At 48.6% G+C, this 12,991-nt stretch overlaps 3 protein-coding genes across 3 annotated transcripts; 1 reads left to right on the top strand and 2 right to left on the bottom strand.

The window, feature by feature from the left end:
- Positions 1 to 741: 741 nt before the first annotated feature.
- On the bottom strand, positions 742 to 1,445 carry EI90DRAFT_3049863 (uncharacterized protein). The gene is made up of 2 exons (XM_039059720.1): positions 871 to 1,445; positions 742 to 786 (listed from the first exon to the last, which is right to left on the bottom strand). Exon 1 carries the CDS (start codon positions 1,237 to 1,239, stop codon positions 1,066 to 1,068), a length of 174 nt encoding a protein of 57 aa, XP_038918196.1. The 5' UTR covers positions 1,240 to 1,445; the 3' UTR covers positions 742 to 786; positions 871 to 1,065.
- A 332-nt stretch (positions 1,446 to 1,777) lies between these two features.
- EI90DRAFT_3049860 (uncharacterized protein) lies at positions 1,778 to 2,802 on the bottom strand. The gene is made up of 4 exons (XM_039059719.1): positions 2,467 to 2,802; positions 2,327 to 2,404; positions 2,136 to 2,270; positions 1,778 to 2,072 (listed from the first exon to the last, which is right to left on the bottom strand). The coding sequence occupies exons 1-4, from the start codon at positions 2,630 to 2,632 to the stop codon at positions 1,930 to 1,932; spliced, it is 522 nt and encodes a 173-aa protein (XP_038918195.1). The 5' UTR covers positions 2,633 to 2,802; the 3' UTR covers positions 1,778 to 1,929.
- A 3,704-nt stretch (positions 2,803 to 6,506) lies between these two features.
- Positions 6,507 to 10,708, top strand: EI90DRAFT_2914698 (uncharacterized protein; the record flags this gene model as incomplete). Its single annotated transcript, XM_039054531.1, has 23 exons — positions 6,507 to 6,680; positions 6,766 to 6,874; positions 6,947 to 6,963; positions 7,016 to 7,454; positions 7,596 to 7,641; positions 7,699 to 7,727; positions 7,767 to 7,874; positions 7,966 to 8,150; positions 8,200 to 8,274; positions 8,324 to 8,494; positions 8,553 to 8,664; positions 8,763 to 8,899; positions 8,962 to 9,071; positions 9,134 to 9,365; positions 9,437 to 9,471; positions 9,521 to 9,596; positions 9,649 to 9,719; positions 9,771 to 9,829; positions 9,883 to 10,029; positions 10,083 to 10,225; positions 10,274 to 10,396; positions 10,456 to 10,530; positions 10,586 to 10,708. The coding sequence occupies 23 exons, from the start codon at positions 6,507 to 6,509 to the stop codon at positions 10,706 to 10,708; spliced, it is 2,796 nt and encodes a 931-aa protein (XP_038918194.1).
- Between the last annotated feature and the right edge of the window lie 2,283 nt (positions 10,709 to 12,991).

The raw sequence follows: 12,991 nt of genomic DNA, 5'->3' as shown, positions 1-12,991 counted from the left end.
GATAATGACTGTCGTGCGGTTAAGATTGCTCCCACCACGATTGGGTAGTGGTGGATAAAACCTGGACCCCACCCTTCCAAAACGCTCGAGTCGTACACAAGGTGTCCGTCATCTTCCCAGCGGAAGGGTTCGATCAGTTCGTACCAGTATCAACCAGTTCCTATAACTGGGATGCGCATCCTTCGGTTCGCGTAGTTGTGCACAGATGTAGATAGCACAGCCCTTCCCCCGTTAGCATCGTCCGAGGCTGACAATAGATAGTTCAGGTAAGATAAAACAATCGACGAGATCACATTGCTGTGAGGTGACAAGGAAATTGATGTTGCGCGATAATCCAGGCATTTCTTTCCGTATATTGGCAAGACGTGGGAATGCGTCCTTGTCGCATTCGTCAAATGCATCAATCACGACTGCAGTGGGACGATCGGAAGATAGCAGCTTCAGGAGTAACTCCGCCATCAATTGCGTTGTAAACGGGGACGCTGTGTGAGGTTGGGTCTTCCCGAATGTGAAGGTGGCCAGGTAGGGTTGCGAGTTGCTAGGGTCCATACAAGCCGTCTTCCCCGCTTTCCATGTAGCCGTCCGGTCTTTGATTTGAATGCCCCGCAACACCCTAGTTTGAAGCGTCCATGTCGTACGATAGCCGGGAGTCACACAGAACGAGTAGTGCTGCTTGCTCGTTTAGCTTCCCATCATTATTCTTGAACTTCTGCACGCGCTGACCCCCAAAGGTAGTAAAGAGTGCGCTACTGGCGGCAGACTTGAGGGGAGGGGGAGTATCGATGGCTGCGAGAATCGGGATGGCCACGAAGGCAGATGGTCAGCTTCTACTGGAATAGAATGACCACGTCACCCCCAGGGGATACCAACCAGCGACATGGCTGACAACGCATAAATCAATGGAAGGTTAGGATCCACGGCCCATCTATCTTGGACTCCGTTGCACGGGAACCCGTATCGACTCAGGGATGGGCCTATGAATCGCAGGCTGTCCAAAAAATTGCCAGGGGCAGGCGAATAAAAACAAACTTGGTTTCAACCCACCTGCCCGTCCAGTTCATTCATTCATAACCTTGGTCTTCTGGCACGAGGTGGTCCAATGGTCCAATGGTCCAAGTGTCTCCAGATCCGGTGTCGAGAAAAGGGGCGAACATTGTGAAAACGCCGAACTAATGGTGGCTTAACTGTTGTATGCGGAAGCTCTTGCACCCGATGGCGGCTTGCACTTCTCTGTTGCATTCAAGTCCCACTTGATTTTCCTTTGAGATTGCCACAATACTGGGCCCTAGATGGGCAGAATCATGGTTGTGTGGAAGCCGGAGTCGAAAGCGAAGACGTGGGCTGTAGCAGGTATGCAAATGGGATGGGCCGGGGGGTGGCGAAGGTAATTGATTATGGCTGATGCAAAATCTGGGGCATTGGTCTAGGGCCGTTGTTGGTTTCGGAGTGATTGGACTAACGGGGCCAGAACCGTTCGGGAGTCAGTGATGACAGCACAGGTCAGTTGGGAACAAACGCTATTATTACTGGCCAGGATCACAATGTCAGTCAATACGAAATGATATTGAGTCGTACTGAACGAACCCCGAGTACGAACTGAGAATCGAAAGGAAACCAAAACTATCGTGGGAAGAATCCGCCTGTAGGAAGAGGCACTCTTCCGAATTGGGTGTATCTTCGGCCCTACAGTATCCTGGCTGGCTTGAAAGCATCGAGCATGTATGAGGCGAGATGCTCTGTGTACTACACAGCTTGCCATTTAGTTCATTTATTCAGGCTTGTGGCGGACAACCAGCTGAAATTAGGTATGCAGGTGATAGTACACATGGGGCAAGTCGGTGGTGGGATAAGAACTCATGCAGGCCGATCCACCATCGAGTTCATCGACAGAACGTAAATAAAGTACAGATATCCTAAAGTAAAAGAATTTCATCGGCGCACGCCCAGAAGCACGCCGAACGTTACTGCAACAGTTGTAACGAGCAGGGAGCTTATTATACCCATTGAGATTCGCGCAGGAGGAAACCGTCCCTTGGTGAGGGCATGCTGGACTCTAAAGTATCGTTGTGCGCCTTGATGGAAAGAGAAAGAGTGAGTGAAGAGTTCGTGAGCCGCAAGTGATGCACGAGGCTCACCGATGCCTAAGACAATGATTCCAATACACACAGTGGCTGCGCCAAGAGGTCTCGCGAAACGTTGTAGGTGTGACCCGTCTTGTGAATTGTTGTCATTGGATGTTTTGGCTGATATCGTAAAAAGTTGCACCAGAGCTGCAGGCCATCGGTCACTGTAATAGTCGCGAGAACGATGTATTTGACAATCTTACCAACCCCTGCAGAAGCCAGGGCTAAGCTTGTTCGAAGATACGCTAACCAAGTTCTCTCATTTGCCAAGTGATCGCGCGCTAAGATAAGCTCATTCTTTTAGCCTTGGGACATAGATGCGTCTTGGGTACCGTCTACTGACCTACGCTTCCCGAATTTTCGAGTGTCTTGGAGGGGTCCAGTTTGTTTAGCCAAAGCGCTTGAACCCCCTCATGGGCTGGTGCTTGCGATCCCTCAGACAGGGGATTGGGATTGGACGTAGAGCCTCTCTGGTCACCAGAGTCGTCCGCAGGCGAACCAGCGGGCATCGTGGTGCCAATTGCTCGAAAGAATATTGCCACTGGCCAGGGGGAAGTAAGATCTCAAAAATGGTGCGCCGCTCCCACGGGTGGCAAAACTGCCGTGGCAACTTTTTCCCGCCGTCGTTTCTTAGATTTGGGAAACTCGTTGAAAGTCGCTCTTTTCCATTGGTGTTGAGCGCAACGATTCTTTGTCCACGAAAGCAAGCTCTGAATTCAACAATGCTATAATTTTCGTAGGTGCACATTCATGCCCCATGAATAGTGTTGGAATATCAACGCTCATCGACAACAGCCGAGCTGCAGCGAGGATTGGGGAGTGATGAGATTTCTTTTTATTTAATATCATCGTGACTGACAACGATTATACCTTTTTTGTTTCAGAGTCGCGGTACCACGCGCTCTCAATCTTTCTTTTGTCTTACATCGCCAGTTGTCACTGGCGATCACTTCAAGCGATATTGGCGCCAGTTGTATAAGTTACGTTGGACGCCGTAATTTTTCCCCTCCCTCAGTTCTCCGTATCGAGACTGAGGTGATACCATTCCGTTCTTTCTAAGTTTGCGTATAACTCATTGTACTTTCATGTTATAGTTTGCGCGTAATAGATCCTATTTTAATAAATAGTTCTCCGCCAATATATCAGACTAGAGTGCTTGCGCTTCGCGCTTTGCTTGACTCTGCACATGTTTCCTTTCACCTGTCCCAGCATGAATCTATTTCTATTTTTTTCAGTTCATTTCGCGAATATACTTAGGCTATAAAAATATGTGTTTAATTGGAATGCAGACATCTGACAAACACAATCCAATTTTTCCAGTCATTCGGAGTCTGGAATTATATAAAGGCAAAGCAAAAAAGAAGGTGGTATGGCAACAAATCACAGTGGAACCAGCATATGCCTTCACGGACTACCATGCACAAGGACAGACGATGTCATGGAATACCTGTGGTCAGACATAGGAACATCACCAAGCATGTTGACACCTTTTAATGCATGCATGACATTGTTGCGTGCAAGAGGGAAAAAACCATATGATTAAGCCAAGACTTTAAGGACAAGAGCCGAGTGGGAGCGGAAATGGTGGAAGGAAAGTAAAGGGAGAGAAGGGACAGGCGTAAAAGTAAGCATGTAGGGAGAAGGAAACAACCCAAAAGGGAAGATGATGACAAATTTTCAGCGTCGCCAATTGCGTAATATCGGGAGTGGTTAGTGACTCTGTGTGCAGAGTAACATCCATTATGTACTGGGTCGGGGAAGCATCAATTCTGCAGGTCTTTTCGAGAGCTTGGGAAAATCCAAACGAGGAGAGATGAACTTGAACGGAAGATTCATGTACGCATACAGTTCGGCGAAGCATCCATCAATGTCCTGAGCCTTGTCATTCAATCTAGATGAGTCATTGACGCAATCCTATTTTTCTGAATCCATTGGTAAGGGTCACTTTGTACGTGAGGAGTTTTTGCTGTGGCAGGGATGCCCAGATACCGCTGCACTCTACCGCGGCAGCCTGACCAGATTACCATAGCACAAGCTGCAAGGACACAGAGCAGGGCGTAATTTGAACCATAACAGTACTGAAACGTGAAGCAGGGATATATATGTATTATCCTTTAGCAAGCATACTAGGAGTGGGTCGTATCCAGTAGTTCCAACCTAATATGTCGATAGCCAGGTGGAACAACGATCGGGGCTATTTGAGGCCAAGGAAATTGGGTTGATATTCTCATTGTGTTTGATGTTAGGAGGGAACTGTGTTCACTGGAGACATGCTGTACAGGTTATGGGACACCTGAGCCTCACTGAAAGCTTCTTCTTCCCGTGACTAAGGGGATACTATGCAATGCAACAGCACATTGGTCTTTGTCGACCAATACATCATACATACATTCTTCCCCGGACTTAAGTTACTCATACAGAGACTGGAGATGCTCTCGGAGGCAATAGCTGGTTGCGATGATTTCTGCAAGATGAGTATTTGCATAGTCCCTCTGCGCCGTCAGCACTGGGGATGGGATATACCATATTTCCCGGTAGAGCCTAACAATGTATGCATGAAAACGGGAACGATGGATATGTTTTTCCCGCTTCTGTTCTTGCCTGGCCAGGCCCACTTCACTGATGGATGGGTTTTGATTCCACTTGCGCGCTTTCTGCTCACTGGGGCCCGTCTCATTTATTGGGGCCACAGGAAAGGGACGAGAAATCCACCGAATTCGGAGAAAAGGGGGACAACCGAATAGCCTACAGGTTGAACCATTCCCCTTCCTCATTTTTCCTGTCGGCATACTCGCTTCCAGTTTCGTGTCGGAAAACACTGCGGAAGCGTTGTAACCCGTTACAAGGCGTTGTAACGCCTTTCAACGGCACGTGCCGTTCTAACGCTCTCAACACTGAACTCGATCGTTCCAACGCTTCGAGGCGTTGTAACGCTTTGCCTCCGTTTCAACGCGTTGCAACGGCAACAAGGTAGGGTCAACAAAAAGAGACAACCCCTTGCAAGCCAGGATTGAAGCATACCTTCACTTCATTACATCCCCACACATTATCCTCGATTTTGGTGACTCACATTGCGGAATAGGACCAGAACTAAATATCATTAAATGGTTGGTACAGGTGGGAATTGAACCGAGGAACACTGTGATCATTATAGTAAGTACATTCATAACCGCTACACTACCATGCACTCTCAGCTCCGCGCTGATATGTTGACATAAAGTTGTATCAATCATAGGCCTTTTGAGTGTATATGGGCTAAGTTACTTAGTATTCTCAATATGTGTACACCCGCTGTGGGATTGAGGTCTAACTCATTGTGGCTCTCAATGGTGGTGCTATGTGGAGTTAGAATTCGAACGAAGTTGAACGTGATTGTTGTTCATTTTAGCAGTGGTATTGAGGAGAACATGAGTGCAAACACAAATCAGAACTCAGTGAACGAAGTGGCTTAAATAAGAATGTGCGGTGGACATTGAGGGTGGTGGAACATGGAGCGATAAAGGAAGATTCCTATGCTGGACACTGACAGTTGATGGGGGGTGCACTCTGTGTGTGGTCGGAATCGTTGTCCATGCTGTCCCTGAATGACATGTTACGACTCAGCGCCCGGCCTCCCATATGGAACCCCACTGGTTAAAATGACACAGGAAGAGAACGGTGGGGTTGTTGGGGATTTGTCACTTGCTGAAGTGGTCGTTCGCTGTGAGAGTGGCTTGACCGTCAAGTAGGTAGACGTCATCGATGTGAAGCAAGTGAAGGTAATTTGTGGCAATGGATCATGGAACGTGTGTTTGCCTGAGTATGGGGGACTCCCATGTGGCTTGGAAGTACAGGGTATGGAAATGTGAGTGTACAGTTGCTGCAGCCGTGGTTGGCAGTGAAGGGGAAGTGCGTCCATGCGTTTGTGAACAGGGATGTTTACAGCGGGGCTGAGTATTTACAATTTGATTTTTGCATTGAGCGTTGGAACGGACTAGCAAAGTGTTGGAACAAATTAATAAAGCGTTGGAACGGATCAATAAGGCGTTGAAACGCGTTGAGAGCTCTTAACGCGTTAAAACGAAATTCCGTGTTTTCCGACACGATGCTTAATATATCACGTGAGTGGTGTCAACTCGATCGTGGGAATTGAGAAGGCGACATTTCCGCGTTTTCCATCCATTTGGCGGGCATTGCGCTTAAGAGTCCCGCGGCATTTAAAAGGTGTGTCACTCTGGAACTTCCCTCTCCGTCCTTGCTGCCATGCACTGTGCGATCACTAACCGAGACTGGGCAAGCTTCAGTGGGTGTAGGATTTTCATCTCCGGCGGCGAATCTGGCGGCGAGGCGCCGAGCGAACAACTTCCAGGCACAAATCTTCTGGATAGCGGCGCAGACGTCTTGATGTATTCTGTTGGCAGCGGTGTTTCTGACCCTACAGAGGCCCCCAAAGAACTCAGCATCACGACCCCAAACCCGATCCTGGCGCATACACTCCGCCAGGAAGAGAGTTCCGTGCTAAGCCTAGCTGCTGATGTCCACCATATTTTCAGTGGTAGCCAAGGAAAGGACATCTATGTAAGTCTTTTGACCCATCGACTAGTATGGCGCTGACGGAGAACGATGTGGACCTTTCCCAAACCACCGACTTGATGCGTACAAGGTATGGGATCGACAGACATTTCAGATCAAGACCACTCTGAAGGGACATGAGGGGAGTGTGCTTATGCTGGAAGTCTCAGAGGAGAAAGGCTGGTTATTCAGTTCTTCGAGTAAGCACCGTCGCGTTGCATATGTCGGACGTTTGTCCATGCCTGATATGTAATGTGATAATCCGTCTCAAGGCGATAGCACAATACGTGTACGCTCCTTTCCCACTCCTTCCTTCTCCCTCACTCAACAGAATTCGTTAGGTTTGGGATACTTCGGCATTATCTCTGATATACACCATTCACCCTCATGGAGAGACGGAAGCTGGTGATATCTTTTCCCTCGCTTATTCTCCGCCTCATTCCTCGATGGACTCTGACGATGCGCCTGGGTTGAATACACTCTTTTTCGGATGTCAGAATACTTCGCTTCAATGGCTGGACCTTTCACGGCCGAACGACTGCCTCGCCTTAGAGGACATGGACGCATCGGATCTGAGCATGGTAGGGGACGGAAGTGGGGCTGTTACTCCAGAGGTTATTCCTATGGGTCTAGGAATTTCTGTTGCTTCTCCCTCCGGATTGCGCAAATTGCACAAATTTTTTGACAGTCAACCAAGGGGAGCAAGCAACTCCGCTCTGGGATCAGTTCGTACCCCTAGTTCGGCTATCTCACAACTGCCTTCATCTGCGGAGAATTTTAGTCCCATTGCCTCTCAATCGAGTAGTGATGTAACTAGATCCAGCGTTCGTCGTTCAAATTCGTCCGCATCATCACTATCAGGTGTCCAAAGCATTCGCGTACAGCAGTCTAGCCGGTTAGCTGCTACCTCTTTTCCGAAAGCCCTTCAGGTTCCGCCACAAAACGTCATTGAATCCGCACATTTCGGGTATGGGCAGGTTTCGCTGGGCACAATTCCCTGAATTTGATGTGTTTGGTAATAAAGCTATGTTTACTGCATGGCCCTCGTCCCTTGTTCCTCAGGATTCTCGACGCCCCGCCCTTCCCGCCTAGGGGGATGTTCATCTTCATCTAGGAATGGAGGAAGCGAAAGCGAGATTGACTCCCATTCGATTTCTCAATGCCTAGTCACTGGTAGTGGTAATGCCGATGTTAAGGTACGTGAAGTAGACTTCCCGAGTCACGGCTTGGGGATATAATCCTGATTACCAGGTGTGGAGCATGACGAGGACTTCAAACTGCGGCGGCCAAGTTACGTCGCTCGGCCCGCCTAAACTTCAGCATACATTTACCACTCCTTGCGGCGGTAGTGGTGGTGCCGTCTTATCTATCCTGATTCGTAACGGTTGTCTATTCGCTGGCTGTCAAGATGGTCTTGTCCATATTTGGGACTTTGAAATGAAGTCCCTCGTGAGGTCGATCCCAGTTGCTGCAGAGGTACGCAAATATGGTCTCTGAATGGCATGAATTTTACACTATCGTGTAGAGCATCGACGTCCTATCGTTGTCAATGCTTGATGACGATCTCTACACTTGCTTGTCTAATGGGAAATCAAGGTCAGTTTGTGAACTTCGCCAAAGCTGATCGCGATTGAACTGGCTTGTTGAAGCGGTGGTCTCGTTCATTTGCCTGCTCTGCGATCTGGAAGGCTCACGATGGAATAGTCCTGTCGTCCATCGTTGCACGGATATCACAGACCGATAGCTCAGACCCGGAGAGCCCTCCACAAACTGGTCAGCAGTATAGCTTGATAACGGGCGCAAGCGATAACCATATAAAGGTGTGTGGCTGGTGTTGTATTGAGTAGAGCAATGTGAGTAATGGATTTCGACAAATAGTTATGGACGATAAGTGGTCCGCGCCAAGCAAGCAAGGCACACGTTGTCCGGCCGCAGGTGCAAGCTAGACACTTTCCATTACCACCTACGGATTCATATCCCACTTCGTTGGGTTCCATTACACAGCCTGGAAGCTCGAAACTGAGCAACGGTGAAACCTCAATGTCTACTAAGCGTGATGGTGTCTAACTATGCCTTGGGGACCACTAGAATCCCTCGTTTTTTCACTGACGGATTTTGTGGCCATACCAAGTGTAACAAACAGCGAGCCTCACCGTGAATTTTGCCGTCAAGCGGCAAGATGGTTGCAGAAAACATTCGCGGAGTTGGGAGCCGATGCTGTTCTGGTAAGCAACTACAGCTGGGTTGCTGGGTTATTGGCTCTCGTGACGTCAAAATAATATCATAGGTACCGTCTGCGGTCCCAGGGAGGAATCCGCTAGTGCTGGGGACGTTCAGTGCTAATGGAACAAAAACGGCACCAAATGTGAATAAAAGATATCGAGTTTTAGTTTATGGGTAAGCTGCATCGAGCGTTCAATTTTGTAAATTTTGAAACATCTATTCTTGGTATCATGCAGTCATTACGATGTCGTCGCTGCTTCTTCGCAATCCTCCTGGTTAAATCCGCCCTTCGAGCTTACAGGTCTAAATGGATATCTGTACGGACGGGGGGCATCTGATAATAAGGGCCCTCTGCTAGCTTCAGCATGGGCGGTGGCAGGGCTGCAGAGCAACGGCGAGCTTGACATGGATGTTGTTTTTCTTGTTGAAGGTGAGGAAGAAGCGGGGAGCGGGGGCTTCGCAGAAAGTGTGGGAGGCTATAAGGCACGCTAGACTTGAACGTTGTGAGATGATGCACATTACTCAGCACGCCCTTTCAGGATGTCATCGGACCGATTGACGCCATTCTCGTTAGGTGCGCGCCATCGTTTCTCGAGATTGTTATGTTGCTGAGATCTTCCCAGCAATTCCTACTGGATTGACGATGAAACACCTTGCATAACTTACGGCTTGCGAGGTGTTATTCATGCATCCATTGAGGTATGTTTACTTTTGGGATGCGGCCTTATGACCTCCATCGGACATTCTCTAGATATCCAACCAAGGTGAAGATCGGCATTCTGGGGTCGACGGCGGTGCGCGGCCAGAACCTATGATGGATATGTGAGTCTTCCAGCGCCCTTACTGAGTCAGAGCTAACGTCCAGTTTTTCAGGGTGAAGCTTCTGGGGACGCTCATGGACGCCAATGGAACAATATTGCTTCCCTCCTTCTGTGCGTCTGGGTTCATGTGCGTTAGGGTGCGTTACTCATAATTAACTAACCAGATGACTGCGTAAGACCAGCAATGGTAGACGAAGAGGCATCGTACGTCCATCTAGCAAAGCTCACTGGGAGTTCACCACATTCCATTTCGTCCAAATGGCGTGAGCCTTCTCTGACCATCCACAGTGTCACAACCTCTGGGTCCAGTCGTTCGTTTACCTTGTCACTTTCTAACATTTGGACCTCACCCCCTTTCTTGCAGACTCCACTGTCATTCCGTCTAGTGTGAGGGCGCAAGTCTCCCTTCGTATCGTTCCAGATCAGAGTCTTGCGGATATCATTGCTGGGCTTGAGCTCTACCTCCGATCAAACTTTGAGAGGCTGCGCTCGCCAAATTCTATCAAGGTAAGCGCACGTTCTGAACTTTGTTTATTGCTAACTACCTGTGCGCAGATTGAGATCGAGCGGACTGCAGACTGGTGGCTCGGGAGGTTGGATGATAGATGGTTCCGAGCCTTGGAGAAAGCTGTCCAAGATGAATGGGGCGTCCGCCCCCTGCGGATACGAGAAGGTGGAGTGAGTTCTCACAACCCACCTCAATGAACCCAGTCAGGCTCTTATATTCTCATCACTAGTCTATTCCATCTGTCCCCTATCTTGAAAAAGAATTCAAATGTCACGCTCTTCATCTCCCTATGGGTCAAAGCTCTGTAAGTTCCATCGAGCTCTGCGCAGTCAGATCTGTCTCCCTAACATGTTGATCAGGACCGAGCACATCTGAAAGATGAACGAATGTCACTTAACAACCTGTACAAAGGTCGTTCTGTTGTCGAGCATTTCTTCCGCTGTGTTTCCTCTGACGATTGTTTTGATAATCATAATCTATAATTACCACTGATTACGATAATAATATAACACTTTGCTGAGGGTTGTGATGATAGTCTGATCTGGTGAAAGTGAGATAAGCGACATGCATGTCTGTTATGTCCAGTTGGGGTTTACACCTAAACTGTAACATTGGATTGATGCATAAATGGCTGTAGCCAGCGCATCTGCCAAGGCATTAGCGACGTCTTTCATCAAGGTACGTCGACTCCTTGTCCGAGATCTTCTGGTTCGCCTGCACTCTGCCACTCCATTTTGCTTCAGCATGTGTGGAACCGTAAGTTCCATGCTAATCTTTGCTCTCACAGTATTGTTCAAGGGTAGAGTTCAGATATCCCCCCCCCCCACACACACACACGGTCCTCAGGGCCTTGACATGCCTGACTTGTTAGAATGGACTGAATGCAAGGCTTTAACGGGAGCCAGTTTAGACCCCTTCAACAGTGAACGCTCCGAAATCCGGGCGTGTCTATGTAACTCAGACCCCCCTCTGGGTTTAGTCGCACGGTTTAGCCCAACCACAAGCAAGATATAGTATATGTGTGGTCGATTATGAAACGATCAATGTGGAAAAAAAAAAATAAGATGAACGCCGATAATATTGCCGGGTCTCAACCAGCATTCAAACTATGTAGTGTATGGCTGGAATTACAAGAACTTGACTGGCGATAGTGTGTTGATGAAAAAGAGGGAAAAATAAATAAATAAATCGTCGCTCAACCACAAAGGGGAGTGGAATTACGAGTGACTTGATTGTTTAGGGGAGGGGAAGCGTAGGATACGATTAGGTCATCGCCAGCAGTTATAAAAAAATTCGTCATCCAGTACGGCGTCTCAACCACTAAGTGGAATGACGAGAACGCAGGGCTTCGTTGTGTCCATTATATATCGTGCTCAGGAAAAGGGGGGGTGGGGGGGACATCAACCAGTCGGATGGAATTACAATGTTGACCCGCCTTGTGACATGTGCCAAGTTTCCAAAACGTAATGTAAAAGCAACGGAATGTTGCTGCCGCCTTCACCTTCACCATGACGAATACTGTGGATGATTGCAACAGTTTCGATTAGAATTCAAACAACGTTTATCTTGAAGGAGAAAAGGGAAATGTACTTGAGAACTGGTTCGTTTGTGTCTTGGCATTTGTTTGCCGCTCGCGTCGTGATACACATCCTGTTGCAAGTCGACGATCTCCTATAAGCCGAAATAAAAGAGAGAGAGAGAGAGAGAGAATCGGTTTCGGTGTCATCGTATGTAAGACAAAAGATGATGATTGCTGACCTCAAAGTTGGCACTTGTCGGCGAACTGGGCAAGTTGGAGCTGTCGGAGTCCGAGCGACTGGTGACAGAGGAAGAGCGCGACCTCGCTGCGCCCCCCGAGCTGTACGTCCTAAACGTCTTCATTTGAACGCCGACCGTACCAGCTGCGATGGATTGTTTTTCGGATTTGGTCTCGCTTGGTATGAGAGGGGTACGAGAGAGGATGGAAAATGCTCGATAGATGGACGACATTATGTTTTGATCGGGCGGGAGGTTAGGTATATAGGAGGGCAGGCAGTAAGGGAGTCCAGTAAAGGAGGATTGCTGTCTCGCAGAGTCTGATGTACCCGGCTGAGGCGAATCTGGTTAAATATATGTATGCCGAAATTCCCATGGTGCAAACTGAATTTCAATTCATTTGCTCGGTCCAACAACTTCCGATTCCGACCTCCCCGACGGCTTTTGCCGGTCCGCCTGAATGAAACAACCGGACGTACCCTGCATGGGTATGGGAAGCTCCGGAAAGGAACTCCCGTCCCCGCCCCGCGAACGACTTATCCAGATCTTATAGAATCGGTGCCTGTAAATTGTGACAGGGACGGCAGAAAGCAATTTTCTTCGTTATTAAACCCGATGACCGTCTTGCCTCCGTACTTCGGACCTTTGAGTCAGAATCACGACCACAAACGATCCGAGGGGTGGTCAGATTGTGTCATCAACACTAGAACAGGACCCACCAGTGACTTATTACGGAGTCATCCTACCATTGACTGCATGTACTCGCTCAGAAGGAGCACTGCGTAACAAGTAATGGGAGCTGCAAAGCATCCACTACCAATTCACCAGCTCCACGATTGGGCCGGTTCCTGCCAGTCAACCACAAAAGTCGATGTTGCAACCAGTGCGTTGAATCTTTGGCTCCACGTCCGCTATGGTGGAATCAGAGTGTGCTGGCATGAGTGTGCGTGCATGCGCACTCTGACTCGCCGCACACCTCAACCTGATGTCACGAAAATGTCTGAAATTGT

This window comes from Cantharellus anzutake (assembly GCF_015039405.1).
Source record: "Cantharellus anzutake strain C23 chromosome Unknown EI90scaffold_15, whole genome shotgun sequence".
In the NCBI taxonomy this organism is placed as follows: domain Eukaryota; kingdom Fungi; phylum Basidiomycota; class Agaricomycetes; order Cantharellales; family Hydnaceae; genus Cantharellus; species Cantharellus anzutake.
The sequence above is the reverse complement of the archived record's forward strand: the minus strand, read 5'-3'. Positions and strand labels throughout refer to the sequence as shown.